A 26,220-nucleotide genomic window follows, 5' to 3' on the forward strand; every position below is an offset into this window, starting at 1 on the left:
GCTTGTTTACTGGCTTTTTGAGTCGCCACGGTTCCAAAATTAACTAAGATTTCCCAAAAGTAAATTAATAAGAAGCAAAAGTAAATGCAGCAATTCATATACGACTCAAAATTTGCCGTAATTGTAACATTTTATGAAGGGCTTTCGAAAGTAGAATAATGAAATTTCCGAATTAAATCGCACAGCAAGAAAAAAAAAGAAGACGAAAATTTAAAAATGAGGGTTACATGATGATTTAAACGCTTTTTTTAAAAATGATTTTAAAGAAATTATTTTTACATGAATGATACGTGCATATGCATAATGTCGTTCTCAACTGGCCGTCCGATCAAGCGAGGCGCTTGTGAACGACAAATTGCTTTTGAGTTGTCTGGTACACTGTGGCATTACAATAATTAATGAAGCAAAGAAATGGCACCTTACCATATGCGTGTCGAATGTGGCGTTCGTTGAATGAGATTAGCGTAATATACGTGTACGGCATCGCACATTGCTTCGAAGGAATGCAAACATATGGCGAGATTGGAAAACTATACGAATTGTTCTGTCGTGACAACAGAGTCGCAGGCCGCCGTAAAGCCAGCAATTCCCTTTTAATTGAATGACGAAATTAATCGGAAAAAGGCATCTAGCTGCCTAATGCGTTCGCTCCGGGCACGGGCTCAGGTACTGATGCCTCTGCATCCGCCACGACCTATATAGTTTCTCCTGGAGCCATTGGTAACAGCTCCCACTTGGACTCTCACCGCCAGAGTCCCCTACAAGTGCTCTTACACCTTAGTTTACATTTGACGAGAAACGAATATATGACAGTTTCAAATAGTGGTTTATCGAATGGATTACTATTAGTCAAGATCATTCAAAATTTTTAATACTCGCACACCTCTAACATCGCTTGTCTCGCACACGCGAAACCATGCTAAATTACTGCCAAACGTATTAAATACTACCCGCCCAGCATATAACTTTTGCAAAATTATAAGTTAAAGCCTGCATTTAACGGCTGTCTTTTCCCGCGCGCACGCTAAAGCTGGACTGCATATTCTTGGGCCAGCTGCCCCATTGCTGCGTGCACCACCACGTCGGCCCTGCGGGCGTCGGCACCGGAGAAATGTTTCGAGTCGGTGCGATCCGTATCAGCTTCGCGAACTTTTTGATTCGCCGATCGCCGCACACTTGGCAGGGCGCCAAAGCGCGCGCGCTCGGGCGAGCGTGGTCGGTAGATCGAAACCAGCGCCGCAACAAGCCGGGGCGGCGTAGCCTCTACAGCACGCAGCATTAATGGTCGTCTTATCGACAGTTCTCGCGAATTAAGCGCGCTATTATATGGCGGATTCGCGCGTTTCGGCACGTTAGTCTCGTCGAAGGTTGCAGATAAGGGTTTGCGCCGCCGAAAGCAAACGCGATATCATTTGTGGCATCTCATTTCCTTCGACTAATTGCAAGAGGCGAGCGGCTGCCGGCCTGTATCGCCGTCGAGTGCGCGGCGCGCGCTGTAGTTGTACGTTAATTTTTCCCCGCACAGGCCTTTATGGGCGTGCCTTAATCGCACATGTTGAAAAGGCCGTGAATGACGTATGGTGCCTTAGAAAGCGACATATGCGTGATGCCAAGATGTCGAAGGTCGCCCGGATACTCTTGTTTGGCCACTGGACGCGTCGATCAATACATCTGTGGCAAAGCGACGATTACGTACGGTGTCGCATAAGAGCTCTGCGCATTGCGCGCAAAATCGTGCACGAGGTTACGAGAGCATCGCCTCCAGTTCCTTTTTTTTTTTTTTAAGCGAGGTTCGAGAGATTTTTCTCGCGAGAGTGCGGCAGTGCTTGGCAAAGAGCAAAGTTGCACTTGTTGCGGTGCGCGCACAGCTGACCGCGGCTGTCACGTCCCGGCCGCGCGGCCACGAATCCGCCCGACCCACTTTCTGGTATTTCTTTCTCACTCACCTTGACTGATTCTCGCCTGTCGAGGATGTAGGTGCTCTCCGTGCTTGCCATGACTAGTGGACTGCGTCGCTACGACGGCGGGCGCACACCAATGCAGTGGATGAACTTCAAGCCAGGCTTGCCGCAGCGCGATCCATATGCGGCGCTTGTCGTACTGCAAACACAGCGCCGGGACTCGTTACGAGGAGAGAGTGCTGCGCTTCGCGACTCTAGCAGCCTACACGAAGGTGTGACACGACTCGTTTCGTCGTGCAGTCGGGGCTTCAGTGGTGCATGCAAGGCATCTTCTACCGGTATTACTGGTATTACCGCTCGCTCGGATATCTTGTCGGCTGCTAGAGCAACAGATGGTGCGTATATAGCTTTCTCAGCATCCCGCTTGGCGGCGCTAGCGTGCAAAGATCACAGTATCTAAAAGGGAACGGCGAAGCATAGTTTAGGTGTAAGGGAGTGTCGTACTAAAACTACATTGCTTCACAATTAAATTTTTTTTTTACAATTGAAGGCGAATAAAATGTTTCTAGCTTAGATAATATTTCTGAAATATTGAAGCTTGATTAATTTTTGATGAATGCGATATAAACTAGTGTTTCAGTGCACAAAACCCACAGAGCAGGGGATGCGCTCTATCCATATACACGGGTCCGCGCATCCATAGATGCTATCCAGGTGGCGCAACGAGCGCAAGCAGCGAAACAAGCGCACGCACGCACAAACGCCACTAACGCTGGTTGAAACTCGCCAACATGAAGATGGCTGACAGTGCGGGTGTTCTTCGGCGGAATCGACCGGGAACAAAAGCCGAGGTGACAGTTTTATTTTTGTAACCCCACTTCAGTACATTATGAGCATGTAGAATGTTTAGCCTGTTCGTGACGATTTGTTGTTTACCTGTTGCCCTGTATTCACGTCAGCTGGGCTGATCGAAGGCCTAGCTGATTAATTTGTTCCTTTTATTATCCTCTTTGGGTAACGTTCTAAACAAACTAGCTTGCCGAATCCTTCTGCTCATCGACAGTTTCGCTAGTGCTGTCTCACCGATCATAAAGCGCGCTGCAGTGTTTCCATTTCTACCTGCCCTTTCGAAATGCCGCGTGAACTTGTACTTCGATTGCGTTTCGTGTGACCTAGACTAATTTTTGTGCGTTCGTTTCTTTGCCCAGAATTTCTCAAGCTGGCCGGATGAGCCGTTCGACGAAATGGACAGTACACTCGCTGTTCAACAGGTATGTTCGTACGTGCGTTCAAAGTTGGTCGCGTTTGACGGAGTCGCGATCGACTACTGGTACTAACCTACGCTGCGGTGACATATTCTTCCGGTGAACAGTTCATTCAGCAAGCGATCCGGAAGGACCCTGCGAATGTCGATGAAATCTTGACGCCGCCCGATGGCCAGGACGAAGGAGTGTGGAAGTACGAGCATCTAAGGTATGTTCGCTCCCTAAACGTACGGGGTGGGTCCGCGTAGGCATTGCATTTGCTGTCTTCTTGTTGGTTAGAAATAGTCCCCGAGAGAAAGAGATGCTGTTATGTACTTTTATGGATGCTGGTAATACCAGTCTTGTACCGAGCTATGTACTCCGTTCATTGGTTTAAATGTGTCTTGTATTGAGTGAATCATGGAGATTGCGGCTCAGTTGTCAGAAGCAGATGGTAATTGAATTGGTTGTGGCGTATACCTGGCGTTCAGAAACGACCACTGCTGGTCTGTGTAAACGTGTTGTGATGTTGTCGTTACAGGCAGTTCTGCATGGAGTTGAATGGTCTTGCAGTCAAGCTGCAGGTATGTGAGGTTTGTAGTTGTTTTTAAATGGCTTATCTAATTGCACGCAAGTTACCACTAACACTTTCGTCAAAAGTCTTTCTGCACGCCTTACCTGGTTCTTCACCTTAAAACTGCAACGCACTGTATTTATTCGAATCTAAGCTGACACATGAAAATCAAAAAGCCAGAAAGAAAAAAAAATAATATCCTACAAATATTGTTGGTTATAATATAAACCAACAACAGAAAAAGTACCTATCTTTTGAAGATCATACAGTGTTTATTTTGAACATGCGAGACGGGCACCAAATCTGCTGCAACTTACTGCATGCAACCAGTCACTTGTCATCCAGGACGATATCACTGGATTCTTTGTCGCTCTTCTCCCACAATGTGTTGTTTCCTGTGCTGTGATCAGTACCAGTGTGTCTTTAGAGCCAATCGCAGTACAATCGGCCAATTAGATTAGAAACGAGAATCCGTGAAACTTTCAATTAAAGACAACATTGCGTCTGTTTTCTTTGAGTTATCAAAAGCGCATGGTACGACTTAGAGACATGGCATGTTAATGGACTCGCACAGATACGGAACAAAAGGGCACATGCTTGGTATAATCAAAGGCTATCTGGAGGACTGAATTTTTCAGGTGATGTTTGGAGCAACTTGCTCATAGTGTTTTATACAGAAGAATGGAGGGCCACAAGGTGGAGTATTTAGTGTTACACTATCTTTAGTGAAGCTCAACTCGATAACTGCAGTTATTCCATCTTCTTTAATGTATTTATATGTCAATAACATTCAACTTTGTTGCTCCCCTTGTAATATGGCTACTTGTGAGCGCCAACTCCAGTTGGGCGTAAACTCTATAGTGTGATGGGTAAATGAAAATGGTTTTAAATTTTGCGCAGAAAAAAAAAAAAATATGAGTACCTTCCAGTCAATACCGAAGGCTCACACCAGGCTCAACATTACATATTGAAGGACAACAAATCACAGTAAAGAATGAACAGACATTTCTTGGTGTAATCTTTGACAAGAAGCTCAACTTCAAAGCACACATCATGTATGCAAAACAGAAATCTCTCAGGTCCGTCAATCTAATAAAGCTCCTATCCCACCGATCATGGGGTTCAGATAGAATATGTCTGCTTCGCATATACAATGCAGTTGCCCGGTCACAATTGGACTGTGGATGTTTTGTGTATGGCTCAGCTTGAAACTCGACATTAGAAGTTCGGACTACGTCTGTGTTCCGGTGCGTTCCGTACGTCTCCCATACAAAGCTTATATGCAGAAACTAACCAGTTGGAACACGGAAGACTTCTTGAAAACATGTACATAGTGAGGGTACCGTCCTGTTCAACGCATCCTTGTAGACTACTATTTACAACGTCGTGCTTTGAAACACATTTTAGCAACAAACTAGCAGTCATTCCTTCCTTTTTTATAAGGTACCGAAAACTAAATGAGGACGTATGTTATGAGCTAAGAAAACGATTCTTGCAACATGGACCTTCTTTTGCTCCTTGAAAGATGAAGCGTAAGCAATGCAACTTCAGGTTAACGAAAAACAGAAAACAGTCTTCACCAAGAGAGGCTTTACTAAGTGAATATATTGAAATAGAATCGGAATATAATTTATGCATGAAATTTTTTACAGATGGATCAAAAAGCAATGATAATGTAGGCACTGCAGTCAGGTCAAACTAATATGAAAAACAAATGAGACTTGCAAGTCAGGATACTGTGTTTACTGCAGAACTCTACGCCATATCGTTAGCTCTTGGAAGACATCCTGAAAAGAGAAAATGACCAATCTGTCATTTTTAGTGACTCCTTGAGCTCTCTTCAAGCTCTCGCATCTCAGGTACCATCTAGAAATAATCTACTGAAGAAAATATAAAATCAATATACCAAATGTCATAAGAGAGCTTTAGACGTCACTTTCTGCTGGATTCCTAGTCATGTAGCGATCCCCAATAATGAAAGGGTAGATTTTATGCCCCGTACCAACGATTTGGAGCTACATGATGTTGGTCTACCTTGGCAAGATTATAAAGCCACATTAAAAATAACATTTGTAAAACACCAGCAGAAACTGTGGGATCAGCAAGAACATAACACGCTTCTTTGCATAAAATCTGTTTTACAAGAATGGCACAGTTGTCACCACCAACAAAGATTTTACGAGGTAATCTTATGTCGCTTAAGAATTAGTCACACGAGGCTGACCCATAGTTGCCTAATAAATAACAAACCAGAACCAACATGCTAACACTGCAGTGAATTTTTAAACATGCTACACGTTTTAATAACATGTCCCAGCCTAGCAAAATGGAGACAAAGATATTTTTAAAATTTTTACGAAAAGAGAATCCCTTTCCATCCCTCGTTCTTATTGAGCGATGAACCACTTGTGCCATATGAAGATACTTTTAATCATTTAAAATCCGCAGGAACCCGACAAGAACTGTAGCACATTTCATGTTCTTATATTTTTACTGGGCCATCTACACCATTTTACCACATTTGAACAAACAAGCTAATTCAAAGAACATGTGCTTGGTGCATTATAGCCTGCACGGCTGCTGCGCCATAAAAATCCCAAATCGTCATCGTCTCCTGTGTTGTCTGGCACATCGGAATACACCTAGTAAATGTGTGAACAACAACGGCAGCTGGGATGTGAGTGAGCAGCTGGAGTGACATGAGAAGGCAAGGAAATGCTGGAGAAACTTAAGTTCAAGGTATGGTGCAGTGCGTCACTGCTATTGCTGAAAAATAAAACCATGCAAATATGTCTAGCAGAGAACTTACGCAGGGCGTGCAGAAGCAGATCCGCAATAATTAAAGTGCACTGCAGGGTCTAGGCGACACAACGGAAGCGGTCGCACATCAAATCAACATATCTGTGCCCGCCGCAATAGCTTTGCGGCTATGGCATTGCTCAAGGTCACGGATTTGACCGAGACAGCCGTATTTCGATCAGGGCGAAATTAAAAAAATGCTCGCGCACTTTAATTTAGGGGCATGTTAATGAACACCACAGTTCCAAAATTAATCCAGAGTGCACCGCTACGGCCTGCCTCATGATCTGATTGTAGTTTTGGCTCGTACAGCCCCTTAATCCAATTCAACTTCAATGTTTCTGCCATGATGCGATGTGCCATGTGAGGCAACGACAATGCTCAACACTCGGAGGTTATGAAATATGATGCATAACAACGCCTCAAGCAAACACCTCTCCCTTTGTGTTTTGTGTGCTACATAGACAAACAGCAGTGGGGCACGCAAGGTAATGTTTAACATCAACTCACCACTCTCGTGTTAGACAAAACGTTGAAGAAATGAAACATTTGCCATCAACATCACTGCTAATTATCATCAGTAAAAGCAAACGGCACAGAAAGCTTCGCTTAATCGATTCCCACGTTGCTTGGGATCTGCATAATTTCTTCCATATTTTGGGAGCCTTGCTTGTAAGCAGCAGGAAGGTCTGTGTGTGTTCTGTCTAAATGTGCGCCACTGTTGGCCGTGTTCTTTGCTGTAGCTCACTGCTGGTTGGTTGCAGGCTGAGTGCAATGCAGACAGCTGCACCCAAATGACTGCCACGGAACAGTGGATATTCCTTTGCGCTGCCCACAAGACGCCCAAGGAGTGTCCAGCCATTGACTACACGCGGCACACCCTTGATGGAGCTGCATGCCTCCTCAACAGCAACAAGTACTTTCCAAGCCGGTAAGAAACTTCAGAATGTGCTGTGCTTTAGCTAGACAGGTGTGTAATTGGACTGTGTATAATTTGCTCTATACCACTACTTATTTGCTCTGTGCCACTGCTTACACTTTAATTATTTATCGCCATTGCAGATCACATGATACTAAAGGTCCATGTACAAGAAGGAAAATTTTCAGTAAATGTGGTTTTCTTAAGAGAACTTCATTAAATGTATAGTTGGTGACAACACGAAAAAGTATGGCCAAAAATAAATCAAGTACTAAAACAAACACAGTAATCTACCTCTGTAAAATGAAACTAGACATATTATATAACGAAACTACAGAAGCAGCTATGTATCATCCAGTGAAGAAACATTGTTATCTTGGTTGCTCTGTTAGTACACCTACAGTAGCTCATACCCAAGTCAGATGGGCAAATGTGTGCAATTTGAGCAAGTGTTCTTTGCCTCGCTGAGTGTTACTTTAGTGGCGTTGTGCAGGACGGCAAAACGATATGTCATTCCAGATTGATGGCATTGACAATCTATGAAGCCATAGGGTTTGATATGATTCTCAGCATTTTGAGTTTGTATTAAAAACGGTTACTGGTTTATTATGAAAAGAAAATACTTATTTACAAGAACAGTCAAAAGTAGAAATACTATAATCTTATTAACACATTGATTTCTTTTGAGCCAACTCAAGCAAGGAACATATCCAATATCCAGAAGATCAAAATGTCGGACTCAGTGTCAGACGATTTGACGGGTACCAGAAATGAATGTTTCAAGCTTGTTTTGTCTTCACTGATGTCACGGGCTCATAAAATTTGAGATCATGGAAAAAGTGGTCTTAGGAGATGTATGGCTGTACATTGAGCAATTATTTATTCTTGTAGCACTGCTATTGAGGCTACACACTTCCGCGCTTTGAAGTGAGTTCATTGAACGCACTCGCTGGTTAGTGCACTTCAGCTAGTGCCACTAAATCTTTCCATGTGACATATTGCAAATGACACTAACGGTGAAGTGTACTCGCTTAAAATGAAACTAAATTTGTCCATCTGACGGGTTTTTGTGCCTATGACGTTTTATTGCTGAGCTCGAGGTAGCAGTTTCGATCCCAGCTTTTCAAAGAGGGCTAGGTGCAAGAATGCTCATGTACTTAGATTTAGGTGCATGTTAAAGAGCCCCAGGTGATAAAAATTAATGTGGAGTCCAGAATGCCTCATAATCAGATCGTGGTTTTAGCCCTTAGAAAAAGCAGATTTTAATGTTTTGCTGTGTTGGTGCAGCAGCAACAAATGTTGCCTCTAGTGCCTTGTAGAGAAATTCAGTGTCCAAATCTCTCTCTCTCTCTCTTCGTGTGAACAACTGCATCATGCACATTTTATGCACATTTTCCAAAATTGTCCTCTTCTTGATGACTCACATTTGTGGATATTGCGGATGTTTTGGCAATAGTACTAGTGAGCAATCATGCTAGGTTTCGGACTTTTATCAAGCCTTTGTCACGTCAGAATGAGTTAAACTGTACACTGTGTGCATTGACTTGTGGCTGCAAAACTTGTTTTATCAGCATTTTCAGTCACTGTCACTGTCTTTTTCAGTCACTGTTCTCAGCACTGTCATCAGTTTTTCATTTTCACAACTGGGCTGCCGATAGGCCTTGTGTTCAGCAAAACTTTATTGGGATTGTCGTCCTCACTTCTGTTGAACAGCAACGCTGCACAAGATGTTCACAGTGCAAGAAAGGTATCATTGCCATCGCCTAGGTAATGTCCAAAACATGGCCATTATGACGTGTTTCTGGCTCCCAGGATGGCTTCTGGCATTTACCGTACTCAAAATCGAGGCCTTTGAGATTGGCTGCCCATTACTTTCCGGAAGGCAGATGCTGGCAGTGTGATTGGGACACCGCTCGCTCCCCACTTATTAGACATGGGATAGAGCATTAGTGAGTGACAGAGCCTGTGAATGAACAGGGGTGAGCGCCAGTTAACGCGAGTACAAAGGAAATTCAATTACAGTGATTTAGAGTGGGTGCGCATATGAACGTGAGCGAGTGTAACTGGAGCACGAGTATGAGTGTGAGTGGGTGCTGGAAAATGTGACTAGAAGCTATTGTGAATTGGTGAGACTGTTGGTGAGTATGAGGCAGCATGAGTAGAAACATGGGCGAGTTCCTGTGAGTGTGAGTTCACAGGAGCATGAGTGATTGCATAACCTGCAAAAATATTTAAGGAGTATGAGTGAGCATCCGCTTATTCTGCTGAACTATGGTACTGCCCCAGCTAAGAGGAACTAATTCAGCGGGAATGGTCTTACCATTAATAAGTCGTTTTACAAAAATTTGTTCTGGCATAGTAGTTATGTTCTTGGAAAGACATCACACTCGTCCAGAGTGTGGCTCAGGTTTCAAAAAAGGTTGTTTCAGGGCCCTTTTAAATTATGTGATACAGCCGTGTGCTTAACACAATACAGTGGAACCCCGGTTTTACGATGGATTAGCGCAGTCCCGGTGAAGTCCCCATAGAAGCAACGCATTAAAGACACCGGTTATCCGACGCAATTTTACGCCTGACCCGCGTTATACGACGACCCTCGCAAAGCGCGGGACAAAACGGTGGACGAAAGAAAAGTGCAGCGGGTCTAGTTCCTTGCTCCGTTTCTATGCATGCGGAGCGCTTGACACCGCTCGACCAGTTCACTCCGGCGCAGCTTTCTTCCCTGCCTCGTCTCATCGTTCGTTTCTTGCTTCCCCACCAGCAGCCGTCCGCTATGCTTGCTGTGTTGAAATAGTGCCTTTTCTTCTCCACAATCACTTTCTCCCTCTGTGTCTACCGAGAAACATGTCGAACGAGAAGTTGCTCCAGCTGGGCATCAGCAACACCTTCAGCGAGCTCGCCGAGGCTCTGCTGGGTATGCAAACCGCGAGACTCAGAGGCAACCCTACAGGACGAGCGCTCCTGAGGAGGTTGGGTCGGGATACGAGCGGACTGACAGACAGATACGCGGACGTACCGGACCACCTCAGAAAAACCATTAATGTGGGACCACTGCCAAAAAATATGGATCCCAACTTACACGAAAACAGGCGAAAAGCTAGGGCCGAATATGTTGGGAGAACGCTAGCCCAGCTAGACAATACAGTATACACGGACGCCGCCGTATATCCACACGGAAGAGAACGCGTGGCCGCGACGGTAGTAATTAATAGGGAAGGAAACCCGATCACGTATGCCACAGCAAAGGTCGCTGGCACAGCGGAGGCCGAGGAGATTGCCGTAGCGCTGGCGGCAGCGGAAGGTTATAGAACAGGCCGATCTCTCAACATACTGACGGACTCAAAAGAGGTGTGCAGAAACTACACGAGAGGCAGAATTAGCAAAACTGCCCTCAGAATACTCAGCGGAGCCACCTCCGCCGAGAAGGAAAAGCCCCGACACAAACTAATCTGGATCCCGGGTCACGTAGGCATAGTGGGGAACGAAAGGGCAGACAGCCTAGCTCGAGGTGAAGCGTTCCGAGCTGGGTGGTCAAATGCCCCGGAGACCCACCTACAGGCTTGCGTGGGGGGATACGCAGAGACCCTGAACTTACATAGAGGAACTAGAATTAGATATCTGCCACCACACAAAGACCTCTCAAAGGAGGAAGCGACCAGCTGGCGCAGACTACAGACAAACTCCTTCCCCAACTTACACGTGCTCAATAAGATGTTTCCGACACAATACAGGGCCACCTGCCCTTGGTGCGGTGCCAAACCTACACTCTACCACATCACCTGGGAGTGCGAATGCAACAAAGCATTCCACAAACACGAACACCCGAGTGCGGAGCAATGGGAGAGTCGGCTCACCAGCAGCGAGCTCACAGCCCAAAGGGCCCTAGTGCAGCACGCGAGCGATGCAGCGCGACTCAGTGGAGCCTTGGAATAGGGGCCCACCCTTGCTGAAGAGAAGTCTCTAGTCGCCAGCGCCAAGAAGATGAAGACGACGGAGACTTCGTAACCGCGAAACTCTCGAAAGACTCAAAAGTTTTCCCTCCCTCCCTCTCCCTCTTTTCTCGGCTGCATCACCTCTCGTCGCATTGGGGAAGCGTTTCTCTCCTTCCAGTTTTCCAGCAGGAGATCGTCAACAGGGTAGCGCGGAGAGGCCTAGGTTTATCACACCTGTTCTTCATCGTAATCCTAGTGACCAGTGTTAAGTGGAGGTGTTGAGTTGTGTGGAGCAACGTGACGCACAATGTCCCGAAAGCGGACAGTTCTGTCGCTAGGTGATAAGCTGAATATTATGGAGGAAGCGGAAAAGCAGCATGTAGCCACGAAAGCCAGCATTGACCGGCACCTTAATATACCCGAATCTTCGCTTAAGACGATCCTGGCAAACAAAGCGGTGATTTTTCAGAATGTCAACAAGTTCGGGCTCAAGGTGAAAGCAGCAAAAGAAGGACAGCATGAGAAGTTAGAAAAAGTTCTCGTCAAGTGGCTGCATCAAGCACGGAGCTCTGCAATCAATGTTGATGGCGCCATTCTGAAAGAAAAGGCGGACCTTGTGGCATTGCGTCTGGGCATCGACTACTTTCAGGCATCGAACGGGTGGCTGGATTGCTTTAAAAAACGAAACAGGATTGTGTACAGCCGCTCCTGTGGAGAAAGCACTTGTGTGGACGTTTCGACGGTGAACGAGTGGATGAAGTCGCTGCTAGAGATGATTGCTGCATACAAGCTCTGCAATGTTTTCAACACCGATAAGAGCAGTATTTTTTACCACATGCAGCCCGAGCAAACCCTTGCGTTTAAGGGTGACAGCTGTCATGGTGGCAAGCGTAGTAAAGAGCGTGGGACGGCACTATTCTGTGCTAACGAGGACGGTTCCGAGAGGCTGCCCTTGCTCTTGTTGGAAAGTTTGCAAAGCCACGGTGCTTTAAGAGCTTGAAGACGCTGCCGTGCAGCTACAGCTTCAACAAAAAGGCGTGGATGGCGTCTTCGCTCTTCAGCAATTTTTTGCAGCAGCTGGATAACAAAATGGGTGCTGAGGTGAGGAAAATATTGCTCTTTGTGGACAATGCACCGTACCACCCACCCGATACGTCCAGCCTGAGGAACATAAAGGTTGTTCTTTATTCCGCCCAACTGCACAAGCCGGCTGCAGCTGCTGGATGCTGGCATCACTGAGTGCGTTAAGCAAGAGTCCTGGAAACGGTTAGTGCAGCGTCGGCTGGCGGTTATGGAGCGCAGCAAGTCGGAAAAAAAGATCACTGTGCTCGACGCCATGTATATTATTGCCAGTTCGTGGAACGCAGTGTCACGAAGCACAATCGCTAACTCGTTCAAGAACTGTGGCTTTAAGCGAGAGACTGCCTCCTCTGCTGGGGACGCAACAACCTCGAGGCCGATGCAGGCTTTGCCGACGACGATTTCGAGGGTTTAACCCTCATCACGACCTTCGCCGAGTATGTGGAGGCCGACGACAACGTTGCAATCTGCGGCGAGGTGTCGCTGAATGATGCCATCGAGGAGGCTTTGCCTAGTGCCGACACCGCTGTGATATTGGACGAGGACAACGACGATGCCACAGATGTTGTGTTTGTGCCTACCATGTTCGCTGAGGTACTACGGCACATAAACGGCATCCGGAACTTCATCTGTTCACGCGACGCCACAGAGGACCTCTTTTTGGACGTTGCCCAACTTGAGCGAAAGCTCTTGGTTCACGGATCAAACACGGTCCAAAAGAAACTTAGCGACTTTTTTTTAAAGTTCGCGCCAGCTGGCAGGAATCGCGGCAGTGGGCAGTGGAGTGCCGTAAAGGTTCGTTTGATTAAAGCATGATTGGTACCTGTACCGCAGCATTAATTCTTGTCACATTTACTTTTTTGGTAATTTGGGTTTCCAAGCCCTGCAGAGTATGTTGGTAGTTTACATTGAAGTTTCTTGTAAATCCGTCGTGCGAAATAAGTAGTATATTTATAGGCATAATTTATGTTCGGATTTTACGATGCCCGCATTTTATGAGGCTTTTTCGCAGTCCCAAGCCGGATAATCGGGGTTCCACTGTAGTTTTGTGGAAACCTGCAAAGTGAAAAGAAGTAATTAATAAAGGGAAAATGAGACACCCACCCAACCGTAGCGATTGCTACAAAGTAAACCCATAAGGGTTTCTCAAAAGAAAAGCGTTGCAGTTCAAGATAAATTCATCCTGGTCCGGGACTCGAACCTGGGAGCACTGCCTTTCCGGGGCAGCTGCTATACCATCTAATCTAACCAGGTGGCTAGCAGATGGTAGGGTAAAGTCTAACTTATTAACAACTCGAAGCAAAGGCAAGCGTTTGACGTAATGGTTCTGTGGAAACCCGCAAGGTGGAGAGGATTAATCATAGCAATTGCTACAATTGGGTGGGTGCCTCATTTTCCATTTATTCATTTCATTAGCCGTGCGTTTGAAAATTGCTGTGCATGCTCCTGTTTCAGTGTAGAGAGAAGAATTTGCTGCCAGCCTGTCACATTTCAGATCTCATAACAGATTGATATTTTGTTCTTTACAGAGTTAGCATCAAGGATTCCTCGGTAGCAAAGCTAGGTTCTGTGTGTCGGAGAGTGTACCGGATATTCTCTCACGCATACTACCATCACAGAGCCACATTTGATGAGTTTGAGGTAGGAGCTTATTGTACTTTCTTTCTTTCTTTCTTTCTTTTTAATTTTTGCATGAGCTGCGATAAATGGTGTGGTGGTGATAAAGTCTAGAGACTGATGAACTTAATAGTTAACAAAAAATGTGCAAATCCCACGCGGTGGGGGAATTGATGTTAGGCGAAGCATTTTGCAGTTAGCTGGCTGTCTATATACATCATTTGGGGTTTTGCAGTCTGTTACCAGCTGGTACAACATGACCATGTACAGCGAGCAGTCGTGTCATGAGTCATGTGTGTGGCAGTCATGAGCAGTCATGTGTGTGGCAGTGGTGGCATGACTCATTTGTTGTACTCCAGCCAAAAAACTTTACGGCCTGTCCCGTTTGACGGCGGCGGCTCCTAAAGGTAGTCACTGGGTAAACTCGACCAACACCCGCACTGCAGTTGGGCTGTGGCGCCCAACGCCACGGGTTTGATCCCAGCTGCAGTCGCAGCATTTCAGTCGAAATGAAATGTAAGAACGTTCGTGTATATAAACTCTGGTGCACAATAAAGAATATGAGGTGGTCAAAATTGATCTGGAGTCCACCACTACCGGTGTGTCTCATAACCAGATCGTGGTTCTGGCACCCTAAAATTTTCATTCCGCTTTTTTAAACTGGGCCAATACCGAAGACAGGGCAATGTCAGCACCTCAGTGTTACCTGCCAATGGGAAGGATGGAGGAAAACTTGCATGCACTGGCTTTTCTCAGCAAACTGTTCCTGTGTGACATGATGCATGCACCATCTGGCACTCGGAAAAGAGAATAGTAAAGTTGTTATTCTTTCCAGCCATGCATACATTGTGGCTTCAGTGCAGAATGGGAAAATGATAGCAGCGGTGTGGTCTTTGTGAGAACCACAGATAACCTTCTTTTGCACAATGTCATGGAATGGAATTTTGGAAAAATTGTGCAAGCTGACTGCTTTGTGATGGTGTAAAAATTGCCTTCCACAGACTCCATGAGGTGGCTCTTTAGCATTACCGTATAGACTCGTGTAAGAGATGCGCCCGCGTAAGCGCCGCACCCCCAACTTGGCAGCCAAAAAATTGGGGAGAGAGAAAAAAAAATCAAACTGAGAAGCAATCGCATTTGGTGCCTTCGATGCTATGCATGTGCATCGGGGAATTTTTGCGTGCCGTGTACTTACGTGTGTCGCTGCTAGATCGCGAGAGCTGCGCGTTGCCCTCTGATGCAATAGTACATTCGGGGATCCGTGGTGTGCACAAGTTGACCGCTGCGCCTGCGCCATTTTTTCTTCGGTAGCTATTATGGAAAAAATAACAATGCTATTATGAAAAGGGTAACATTCGCTTTTGTAGCGGTGGGTGGGCATGGACGACTACGGTGTCTTTCATAGTACTGTAAAAACCGGAATATAAGTGGAACTTTTTTTCAAGAAACCGTTGCGAAAAGTCGACCCTCGTCTTATATACTGGACATTGGCGGAAAAACTATGGAAGTCTTGCAACAATGGGCAGATGAAGTAAACAGCCACCATCAGCAGCAGCATGGCGTGGCGAGATTGTGGCACCGGCATTTTGCGTTTCTATTGTCACAAAGTTATATTGGTTAAAGGCTGCTTTTTCACATTTTGTTTCAAAATGAGCGGAAGCTGACGTCAATTCACCGTCGCTTTCAAGAAAAAGGCGATTGAGTACGCGGAAGTCCACGGCAACCTGGTGGTACAGTGCGAATTTGGAGTATACGAAAAGAGCATTCGGTAGTGGTGGAGGCAAAAGCAACGTATTACAACTTGCAGCAACCAAACGAAAACGTCATTTCATGGACGGATCACAGCGCGGACTGCAGAACTGGAAGACAAGGTTGCGTAGTTTGTCCGGGAGCTGCGTGTAAGATCGCTGCCTGTAACTGCCGAATGCATCCGTTTCAAAGCAGTAGAGATTGCGCGCGCCTATGGACTGGGCAGCGGGAAGCACTCGTCATCCGACTCTAGTTTGGACGACTCTGATCAAACATGTTGCTCTGATTCGGAGTACCGCTTGCGCACTTCGTGCCCTTCTGTGTACTGTACACCCGGCCAGTTTTTAACCGTATCGTGCGACCATCGACCTGCGTGTTTGTCAGCACCTTACCATCACGGCATGGAGCAGCGAATAGCGAAAGTAAACGCATCTGTACACATGCACTTACTGCATGTGTGGCACGTTGCGTCACTGGCTCCGCGATCGAAGAAATCTCGGATAGCACTCCGGAACACCCGCTGCGCCGATTCATTCACGGTTTGGCTACTTCGGCTTTGGGCGCAATCGGGAAAAATGAACAACCAAAGCGTGACTGAAGTTAATACAGTTAACCCCTTAACCGTTTTGGACGAGCTGTGCTCGTCCTTGCCAGGCCATCCCCAAACCGTTTTGGACGAGTGTAGCTCGTCCGCGCTGAATACGTTCTTCCCTCCAGCGTTTCGGACGAGCGGCGCACGTTTGTGGCGTAGCTTGCATTTTTACTCGACAGATGGCAGCACTGACCGCTTAATTTCTTTTTCTTCAACCGCGTAAACTTTTTTTTTCGTAGGGCAACCTTGGTTTTAAAATGGCATCCAGTGGAGGCGACACGTGTATTGCTGGCCCGTCTTCTCGGAAACGGCGCTTTTCTTCGTCGTCATCTTCGTCAGACGATGGTGATTCAGACACTGATGTGTACATTGTTTCAGGGAGCGAGGATGACAGTGATGATGTTGTACTCAGCAGCTCTTCTGATGAAGAAGATGATTGCTCGGAAGCGAACTTTGCGAGCGCGCGTCAGTGGATGAAGATCGACGTCACGAACATTCCTACACGACCTCCTCGGTTTCCTTTTCTGGCAGTTCCCGGTAAGACGTTCACTATAAGCTCGCCTGGTGACTTGCTTGAATATATTCAGCGTTTCCTCGATGATGAACTCATTTCAATGGTGGTCGAAGAAACTAACCGCAATGCTGCTGAGAAGGTGAAGGGCTGCGGTCCGTGTGAGCATAGCCGCGTCAAAAAATGGGTGCCGGTGACTGAGGAGGAGATGTGGGTGTTTCTTGGTCTCTTGCTGTTGCAAGGAATTGTGCAGAAGCCACGACAGGATTGGTATTGGTCCAGGAACAAGCTCTTATTCACACCTATTTTCGGAGAGGTGATGAGTGGCAACCGGTTTCAGCTCCTGATGCGGATGCTGCACTTTGCTGATAATTCCAGTATCAGCGACCTTAGCAGTCACCCGCAGCCGAAGCTGCACAAGATATGGCCGTTTCTGGTTCGGTTGTTGAAGAACTATCGCTCAGCCTACGTACCGGAGCGAGACATATCCATTGATGAAAGCCTTATGCTCTACAAAGGAAGGCTTGGCTGGGTACAGTACATTCCCCTCAAGAGAGCCAGATTTGGCCTGAAATTTTTCATGCTTTGTGAGGCGTCATCGGGGTACGTGTGGGATGTTATCATCTACACAGGAAAAGGCACCAACCTCGGCACACCAGCAAATGTCGACCCTACGTCTCCAATGGGAACGAAAGTGGTGATGAAGCTTCTGGAGCCCTTGCTAGGCAAAGGCTACTGCCTGACCGTAGATAATTTTTATACGTCACCAGAGCTCGTCGACCTCCTCCTCCTGAACCGCACAGATGTCTATGGCACAGTCAGAGCAAATAGAAAAGACATGCCTCCCGAATTCCGCACACAGAAGCTGAAAAAGGGAGAGATCCAAGCTTACCAGCGCGGTAAGTGTGTCGCCCTCCAATGGCGCGACAAAAAAGTAGTGACTGTCCTGAGCACTGTGCACAGCGCAAACATGGAGACGTTCAAAGACTCGAAAGGGAGGGACGTGACAAAGCCAAGCATCGTGCGGGACTACAACCACACAATGGGCGGTGTCGACAAGTCAGACCAGATGCTGGCGAACTACCCTGTCCCCAGAAAACGGCAGAAAATATATTACAAGAAGATTTTTCGCCACTTGCTTGATGAGTTGACATTTAACTCCTTTGTTTTGTATCAAAAGGAAGGAGGGAAGATGAACCACCTCGACTTCCGCCTCGCCCTTATTGAAGCAATCTTCAATAGGTACCTCGACCCCGCGCGAAAGATAAAGCGTGGCCGGCCTTCTGGCGTACTTGATCCCATACGACTTCAAGAGAGGCACTTTCCAGCTTACATCCCTCCAACCGAAAACAAGGCAACTCCAACCAGGAAATGCTTCATTTGCTGCAAAAAGCAAGGAGACAAAGGCCGGAAAATTAGGAAGGAAACACGATTTTGGTGCAAGAGCTGCAACAAACCGCTATGCGTGATCCCTTGTTTTGAGATTTACCACACCGTCCCAATGCTTCCTCGGTGAAGCAATCAACTTTTTGTCACCACAACTCAGTGAAAGAGTTAAGAAATCGGTGGCTGTGGTCATTCTTTAATTTTTATTGTTCATTACCAGCAGAAAGTTCCTTTTCTTTTTTCTGAGAAACAATAAACTTGAATATGCTACTTTGACTTCGTGTTTGCTTTAAATATTTTTTTAAGATCGAATACATGCTTTTTATTGCAATAATAATCGAAATCAGGAATAAAAAAAATAAGCAGTTTTGTGGAGAAATTCGTTGATATAAAAAAACGGTGAAGGGGTTAAACCCTGGATGTAACGAACCTATATGTAACGAACTCCTGGATTTAACGAAGTTTTTGAATTCCCCAACGCTGCCCCCATTGAAGCCCATGTATTTTCGACCTTGATGTAACGAACGCGTTGTGGCGGTTAGCCTTGATGTAACGAACTCCCGAAGCTGATCAGTCATTACTTTTTGCACTTTTAAGGAAAATTCGGCCGAAGAAATGCTCTAGATTATTGAATATTAATATTGTAAGGAGCCAGCAGCTACGCGAACGCCAGGGATTGCTGCGACCGAGCAAAGTTAGCGATGATGATGATGATGGCGGCAACTAGCGCCGCTCCGTGCCTAACGTAGCAGTCTTTTCAGGCTTTGCTTGTCTAGCGTGACGCCAGGTGGCATTGGTATCGGCAGCTGATTTCTCTTTCAGATTTATTTCGTTTCGTATAGATTTGAGGACAAGCATTCTTATTTAGTGATTTTTATTTGTTTCAACGGCTTAGACGCACTTATGTGTAAGAATTCACTTGAAAAGCAACGCTGATAGCCGGTTCTTTCATTGCCAGGGCGCGGGAAGGGAGAGGGACGATGACGAACGACACTCCATGACGAACGACATGCGTCACTTTTTTTTTCTTTCTCTATGGATGCGTTGCATTCGCCATTTTGAGTGTTGTCCTGCGTTCTGCACGAGTGCGTGTGTCAACTGTGCCCTGGTACTGGTTTGTCCGACTTGTTTTGGAGGTGCTAGGCCTGCCTGTCGGCGTGTAGTCGTGCGTTTCCGCTTCTAACTACGTCGTCGGTTGGTTGTGATGAGTTCTGCTGCCAGAAAACGAAAAGTTCTGTCTTTTGAAGACAAACTCGCAATTTTAAATGCTGTCTCCGCGGGCGAGAAGAAGAAGGACGTTGCCGCCCGTTTCAGCATTCCAGCGAGCACATTATCAACGATTTTGAGTGCGGAACACAGCATCAGAAACGCAGTGGAGTCGGGAACAAGCTCGAAGAAAAAAAGACTGAAGCTGTCCACATACACTGATGTGGACAAGGCAGTGTTCACATGGTTTTTGGACACGAGAGCCAGAAATGTACCCATAAGTGGTGCGATCTTGCAACAGAAGGCAAAGGATTTTGCGTGTATCTTGGGCCATGATGATTTCAAGGCAAGCAACGGGTGGCTGCAGGGATTTAAGAGCTGGCATGGTGTCGTCGGAAGAGTAATCAGCGGCGAATCTGCCTCCGTAGACAACGATGCTGCTGCTTCGTGGGTGGCTGACGAGCTGCCTGGAATCCTGAGTCGCTTCGAGGCGGCTGATGTCTACAATGCCGACGAGACGGCTCTATTTTATCAGATGCTTCCGGGCCGCACGCTAGCGTTAAAAGGCGATGACTGCCGCGGTGGAAAGCAGAGCAAGCTCCGCATAACGATTCTGCTGTGTGCCAACCTCGACGGCACAGACAAGCGAGTCCCGCTAGTTGTCGGCAAAAGTGCCCGTCCCAGGTGTTTTAAAGGGACGAAGCGTATGCCCGTGAAGTATGTGGCGAATTCCAAAGCTTGGATGACTCGGCCAATATTTTCTGAGTGGTTGAAGGAATTTAACCAGGACGTCAAGCGGCAAGGCCGTCAAGTTTGCCTACTGCTGGACAATTGCTCGGCGCACCACGTCGAGGGCCTGCAGCTGTCGAACATCGAACTGCATTACTTCCCGGCCAACTGCACGTCTCTAATACAGCCCCTGGACAAAGGGGTCATTAACAGTTTTAAATGCTGTTACCGGTGCCGACTAATCCAGAAGATACTTCTCGACATCCGTCTGGAACGGGAGATGAAAATCGACATTTATCAAGCAGTCGAGATGCTTGCTGCCTCCTGGCAAGAGGTCAGGGCAGAAGTTATCGCGAATTGCTTTTTAAAGGCCGGAATAGCCAAAAACGCACGGGCTGGTGCCGACGAGGAAGAGGAGGAAGACCTTTCTACTCCGTCCGATGTGGCCGAAGCGTGGAACGAGCTACGCACTAACGGTGGTGTACCCGACGACGTTGAACTGACTGACTTTTTGTTTGCCGACAACGCCGCCGTGGCTACAGAAGAAATGTCTGATGCAGCAGTAGTTGAAAGCGTGCAAAATCCCGATGGCGGTGATGATGGTGCCTGTGAGGCAGATCCGTGTGACGTGCCTTCTGCAAAGGAGGTGATGAACGCAATGGACGTTATGCGCCGTTTCGTCGGCTCGCTCGACGATGAAGGAGCTCTACACAATTTAGCTTCTTTGGAGCGGCGTATTGTGCCGTCACTTGTGCCGAAGAAGCAAGCGCAAATTACGCAGTTTTTTTGTTTAAAATAAATGCTTGAAGGGTGAGTTCACCTTCGCGGATATATTGAGCTATTTGGTTTCGTTTCTGCATCATTCGTACGAGCCTTCACGCGAAACCTGCATATAACGAAAACCTGCATGTAACGAAAAATTGCGAGCTTTTGTCAACTTCGTTATATCCAGGTTTAACTGTAACTTGAAGCGACGTACACATCCAGCGACCACGTTTGCAAGCCTAAAAAAAAGGCTATAGAAAGCACATGGTTGCTTCACCTTAAAAATATTAGTCGATGTTAAGGCGGTTGATATTATATCTTGCAATTACAAGTTATATACTTTTATGTAGATAAATACCTACGGATATTATGATGACGTTACAGTTATGTTACATTTAGTGCCTAAACATGCAATAGTCAACGCTTTCTCTAAAACTTCCGAAAAGCCATCGCTGTCATTATCAATATTGTTTACGTTCGTGAATTCGTATGCTAGTTTCAAAACTCGGTCGCAGCCTTGTTTCTTTCGAGCTGTCGTGACTCTGTCAGCAAAGTGACATGAAAATGCTCTACCCAGGGTAGATATAGAACGACAAACTTGCAAAAAACGTATGTGTACCGGTATTCTTAAACTTCGAAAGACTTCGAAAATATTTTCGACTTCGAAAATATATATCTAACATATCAGTGCAAACGTGGCTACTATCGTTGCCGCTTGCGATTTGTTGCATGCCCATGACTGCATATGAGAGGAATCGAAAGGCGCCATTTTTCTTCTTGACCACAACCATTATAAGGCCTACATATAATAAAGCCAATGCAAGTTTGGTTGTAGCTTTTTTTTTTCCCCCCTGGAAGTGTGGAAAGTGATGAAAGGAATGAAATGGGGCATCTGCTTAAGAATATTTGGCGTGTGCAGACTGCTTGGTATGTCTGAAGAGTCATTCGCATAGCATTCGACAGATGGTAAACGCGATCATCATTAGCTAGACTTGGCACATGACATGCTGCGGCAAATTGAAGGTGGGATCACAGGGGAAAAAAAAAAAAAGAAGCTTGATAACAAAATTCAGGGGTGCGATCATTATGCAAGTGAATACGCTATACCACAAGCTCTCGAGTAAAAAATGGCGGGCACACTTGTAGTTTCGAAATGACAGGTGATCGGAACTGGGTGCTGTTTTGAAAGAGCTACACGGCACTGCACTACCTACCTACGTTCTCTAGATAGACATTTCTAGCGGAAGTTTGTGGCTAGGTGCAGGAAGGCACCGGGAACAAAAATGACACTGAAAATCTGGTTTTTGGACCAAAGTGCTGCCAAATTGTAAGTACTGGCACCAGCTTTGGTGTGGTTAATTTTTGAGCATTTTTAAGAGCGAGTCTATATAACGAACTACTAATACAAGGCCACTTTTTATGGAAATGTAAATGGATTCCACTGTATTCGAAGCAGTAGAAGGAATGCAGCCTCACTAAAGGCCCATTCACAATGCTCAGTCAGCCATCTCGTCTCTTGTGCACACCAGAAATGCCCCTGTGCAGTTACCGCAAATGTTTAGGAATGTAAATATTGTTTTGCACCGATTCTTTGCTTGCATTCTCAAGTGGCACCGCTCTGATCATCTGCTTATTCTTCTTTCTGCAGAAGCAGACTTGCCTCTGCCGTCGTTTTACCACGTTTGTGACCAAGTATAGCCTGATGTCGAAGGACAATCTCATCGTTCCAATCCTTGACGAGGAACTCACCGCTGGAGAGAGTGAAGCCTGAGATGGTCCTGTCAAAAACAAGTAGTGCAGAACACGCACTCCGATCTTCCTGCTCAGCAGACATTCGCTCCCATTGGCCCGGACGCTGGCCGCCTGGTCTTTGTCCCTGTGCGTTTCTCCCGATAGCATTGTTTCAGCGGTCACTTCTGCATGTTCCACTCTTTCGGCACGCCCTCGCCAACATGGACTGATATTGATCTCTGTCACACTAGTGCCGTGTGTTTGTGCTCTAGAAGTTTCTTTAGCTGTTTACATCCATCCACAGCACTGTGTACTAGCGTAGGCGTGCCATGGTTTCTGTGTGGTGACAGAAGTGACTGCTTGCGCGGATTGTGTTGCATGGAAATATAGTTATCGTCTGGTAGCCTGCACAAAGACGAGAGACAATTCTGGGAAAGCTGTGCTGTGTATGGGGTGCAAATGCACCCTCTTTCTCTACTCCCTCTCCCTTGACTTTCTACTGTTGCTTCTTGAGTGTGGAAATGTCCATTTGATGATGTGGCAAGCACGTTTAAAAAAAGATTTGTCGACATATATGAGTATTTAGCTTTATTATTTATTTTCTCCCTACACCTGTAAAGAAATCCAGTAGTGCCAGTGAGATGGTTCTTGTGGTCAGGCAGAGACTGGTTCGTACTGTTAAATATCTTGAAAATGCAGCCCCCTCTGCTCTCCCGATCATCAATATCATTTCTCATATGCGAAAACCATGATCTGCCATTGCAGTTGGATTATGTAGTTACGTGATACCAGACTAACAACACATGGGCTTGCGGATATAGCCTTTTAGTAGCCAGCTGTAAAAAGAAGACGTGTTCTTTTTTGAAATGCGAATCCCAAGTGTTAAGTGTGCTGTTTTGGGTCTATGCACATATCTGTCTTGTAAGCTCATTTTGCACGTGCTTGTGTCTCTTGCGCAGCAATGGCCATCTGTGTTAGATATGCATATTGTAATTGAGAAGGTGGTATTTAACAGCTCCGCAGTTTTATGTCTGTATTTAGTTGCTTTGATTTTGAATACAGTTTACCCTAGCCTAGTCCTTGAAGTAGTGCACAATTTTTTCATTTCATGACTATGAAACACATTAGCCAATTTCATTGGTTACCATTAGTTGTGCTAAAGGATAGTACTTATCACTGACATACGTGGCACAATAAAATCGTGCTCGAGGTGTGGATCTTTGTCTGAACAACATTTACCGTGCTTCTTCGAAATATTTACACGACCTGCATAGAAGATGCAAATGTATGGAAATTCGTACAAGTGGCTTTGGGACAAGAGAAATTTGTCGCAAACCTGCAATAGAAATTTGCCTCCGAGCACTGCTAGCACTCTAAAACTGCCTTCGAATGGTCATTGTACAGTGCTTCAGAAGTCGTGTAAGGCAGTGGTAAGCTTTATTACAATATGAAGCTCACTGCAGTGGCTATAATGAAACCTTTTTGACGATGCTCATCCTTGGAGCACAAGGATGAGCATCGATGCTCATCCTTGGAGCTTGAATTTTATCTTTAACGATTCTTCGCCACTGTTGCAGCACTCTGAAGTGGCCCTGTTGAAGGGGCCATAATTTTGGTGCGTCACAAAGTTTGCATTGGGTCTTTATTTGGCCAGGGAGAGCTGTGTTTTCCAAGACAGAGTATGTGTGGTCATCCATGCTCAAAGTGCAACCTACAGGCACTGTAGCTGTCAATACTCCCATGTTTACATTTATGACAAAAACCAGCTATGGTTGTGTGTCTAAGCTAGGGTTGAAGAATGACTAATGAAATTTCACTATATTTCAAGTGTGAAATTTTGCACGGAGGCTGCTCCATTTAAAACTGCTTTTCATGTGACCTGAAATTTTATTGCAGTTTGTCTTTTAATAGTGCAGCCTTTAGTATTGTGTGTTGTAATGCCGAAAGTTTTACGTTAGCGGTGTGGCAGTTGAGCTCCCTTCGTGCTTGGTCTTCCAGGGTCTTGTAAAGCTGCTCCTTTATTTGTTCACTGTGTACATATTTTCCTTCAGAGTGCAGAATTTGCTATTTGCTTATGCATGAGGTTGTGTTTAGTCTGCTCTCCCCACAAAAAATGCAAGGCTTTGCTATGAATTCCAACTATTGATGTCTGTGCTTTAGTGCACTCGTGAGCTGGATTCACAGGATAGACGTGATCGTAGATGAATCAGTCACGTGACGTAAGACAGTGGATTGCATCGCAGCTAGCATTAGTGTGACAGCGGAGAACAGCAAACGGCAACGTGTATGACCCAACTATACGCCGACTTCCTGAAACATAGGCAACGTTGCAGAAGCATCACAACGCTGCATGCATTCATTCACTGCCATTGAGCAGGATGAGCTACATATTTGTTTTGTACATTTCAATTCAAATATTCAATTCAAGAGTGACTTGGATCGGGGTTGCTGCCAGACAAAGGCAGGTTGCTGTCAGTATCTTGGTAGCTTTTACCGAAAATTCCAATGGCAATTTGCCTTTCAGTCGCATCGCAAATCGCTTGCAATGACAGCAGGAATAGGTGTCGGACAATCTGGAAGAAACTTAACATAATTAAAAAAATTTAAATTTAATTAAAGAAAAAAAAACTAAAATTTAGTTTTGCAAGTGCAGCTTCATTGGCCATGTTTGGAAAGTCGTCTAGAAACTGCAGAACGATGGTAAATTAGTTAAAGTGGGCTGTGCTCGATCTAAAAAGACTCGGGGCATTCTTTAAGATACACAGCCTGTTTGTTAAATTATTGTGGCATCATCGGATGGTTGCTGTAATCCTTCAAATAGAAGCAGGCAGATTCTGCAGTCACTCTTGCGTCCAAGTAGGAGGTATCTTGTGCCAGCCAAACAGCTAGCTTCTTTTCAGGGCAGTGGGAGTTAGAGTCCCCCTTTGCCAGCACAACCAAAGGAATGGGTAGGGTCACATGGCTGGAATTAACCATATTTCCCAACCACTTTGATAGAGATACTAATAGCCCGTTTCGGCGCTGACCTGAAGTCGGGCGATTAGAAAGAAGCATGCGAATGTAGCCGAAGTGCTCCTCTTCGTCTATCCAAACAAGATCAGCCTTTTGCGAGTGCTTTAGAGCGCTCAAACATGACCATCCAAAGATGCCATTATACTTCAGCTTTGCATCTGGGAAGACCCAAGTGTTTTATATACCACATTTTTTTTTTACAAATTTTTGTAACATTGCCAGTGACAGATAGCGCTGTACTGCCCCTTCAGGTGCATTTCTTGAAAAGAAGACGGACGTCGAGGTGGCTAATTGAAAACATTCAGTGAGCTTTTTAATTATCCACTTTAGGGCATTATTACAAATGTAAAATTGAAGCTGTGCTGTAATGGAAGTAGTGTTTGCTTGGAAGAAGTCTTAATACTAGCACCACTTTCGAGGTATTCAGCCTCAACTAAAATATATTGTTGTTACATGAATAGTTCTACAAAAGC

General features: G+C 45.8%; 3 protein-coding genes across 9 annotated transcripts in view; 2 read left to right on the top strand and 1 right to left on the bottom strand.

Annotated features, from left to right (window-relative positions):
- The window catches only part of LOC135897407 (putative sodium-coupled neutral amino acid transporter 11), a 67,354-nt gene extending 65,269 nt beyond the window's left edge, over nucleotides 1-2,085 (bottom strand). For both annotated transcript variants that reach the window (XM_065426034.1, XM_065426027.1), the window contains exon 1: nucleotides 1,947-2,085. In XM_065426034.1, coding sequence (XP_065282106.1) covers nucleotides 1,947-1,997 — 51 coding nt within the window. In that variant the 5' untranslated portion in view covers nucleotides 1,998-2,085. The remainder of the gene's footprint in view (nucleotides 1-1,946) is intronic.
- Nucleotides 1,778-23,950, top strand: Mob4 (MOB kinase activator 4). 6 transcript variants are annotated; one of them, XM_065426056.1, is made up of 8 exons: nucleotides 2,055-2,296; nucleotides 2,605-2,752; nucleotides 3,110-3,172; nucleotides 3,274-3,374; nucleotides 3,687-3,738; nucleotides 7,283-7,449; nucleotides 13,979-14,090; nucleotides 22,653-23,950. In XM_065426056.1, exons 2-8 carry the CDS (start codon nucleotides 2,693-2,695, stop codon nucleotides 22,773-22,775), a joined length of 678 nt encoding a protein of 225 aa, XP_065282128.1. In that variant the 5' UTR covers nucleotides 2,055-2,296; nucleotides 2,605-2,692; the 3' UTR covers nucleotides 22,776-23,950. The 6 variants fall into 6 exon arrangements, with proteins under 6 accessions (XP_065282144.1, XP_065282118.1, XP_065282121.1 ...); XM_065426063.1 differs by having other exon boundaries at nucleotides 3,687-3,729; XM_065426046.1 differs by lacking the exon at nucleotides 2,605-2,752 and having other exon boundaries at nucleotides 1,832-2,173.
- On the top strand, nucleotides 16,459-18,580 carry LOC135897396 (piggyBac transposable element-derived protein 4-like). Its single transcript, XM_065426013.2, has one exon. The coding sequence runs from the start codon at nucleotides 16,665-16,667 to the stop codon at nucleotides 18,432-18,434; it is 1,770 nt and encodes a 589-aa protein (XP_065282085.1). The 5' UTR covers nucleotides 16,459-16,664; the 3' UTR covers nucleotides 18,435-18,580.
- Nucleotides 23,951-26,220: the final 2,270 nt, after the last annotated feature.

Source organism: Dermacentor albipictus, chromosome 1, assembly GCF_038994185.2.
Source record: "Dermacentor albipictus isolate Rhodes 1998 colony chromosome 1, USDA_Dalb.pri_finalv2, whole genome shotgun sequence".
In the NCBI taxonomy this organism is placed as follows: Eukaryota; Metazoa; Arthropoda; class Arachnida; order Ixodida; family Ixodidae; genus Dermacentor; species Dermacentor albipictus.

Bases quoted from the DNA above. Each gene is read 5' to 3' on its own strand.
- Mob4 (XM_065426046.1), top strand. From the start codon at position 2,084: ATGCGGCGCTTGTCGTACTGCAAACACAGCGCCGGGACTCGTTACGAG. The intron at 2,174-3,109 runs GTGTGACACGAC...TTCTTTGCCCAG, and splicing joins CTCTAGCAGCCTACACGAAG to AATTTCTCAAGCTGGCCGGA. The intron at 7,450-13,978 runs GTAAGAAACTTC...TGTTCTTTACAG, and splicing joins AACAAGTACTTTCCAAGCCG to AGTTAGCATCAAGGATTCCT.
- LOC135897396 (XM_065426013.2), top strand. From the start codon at position 16,665: ATGGCATCCAGTGGAGGCGACACGTGTATTGCTGGCCCGTCTTCTCGG.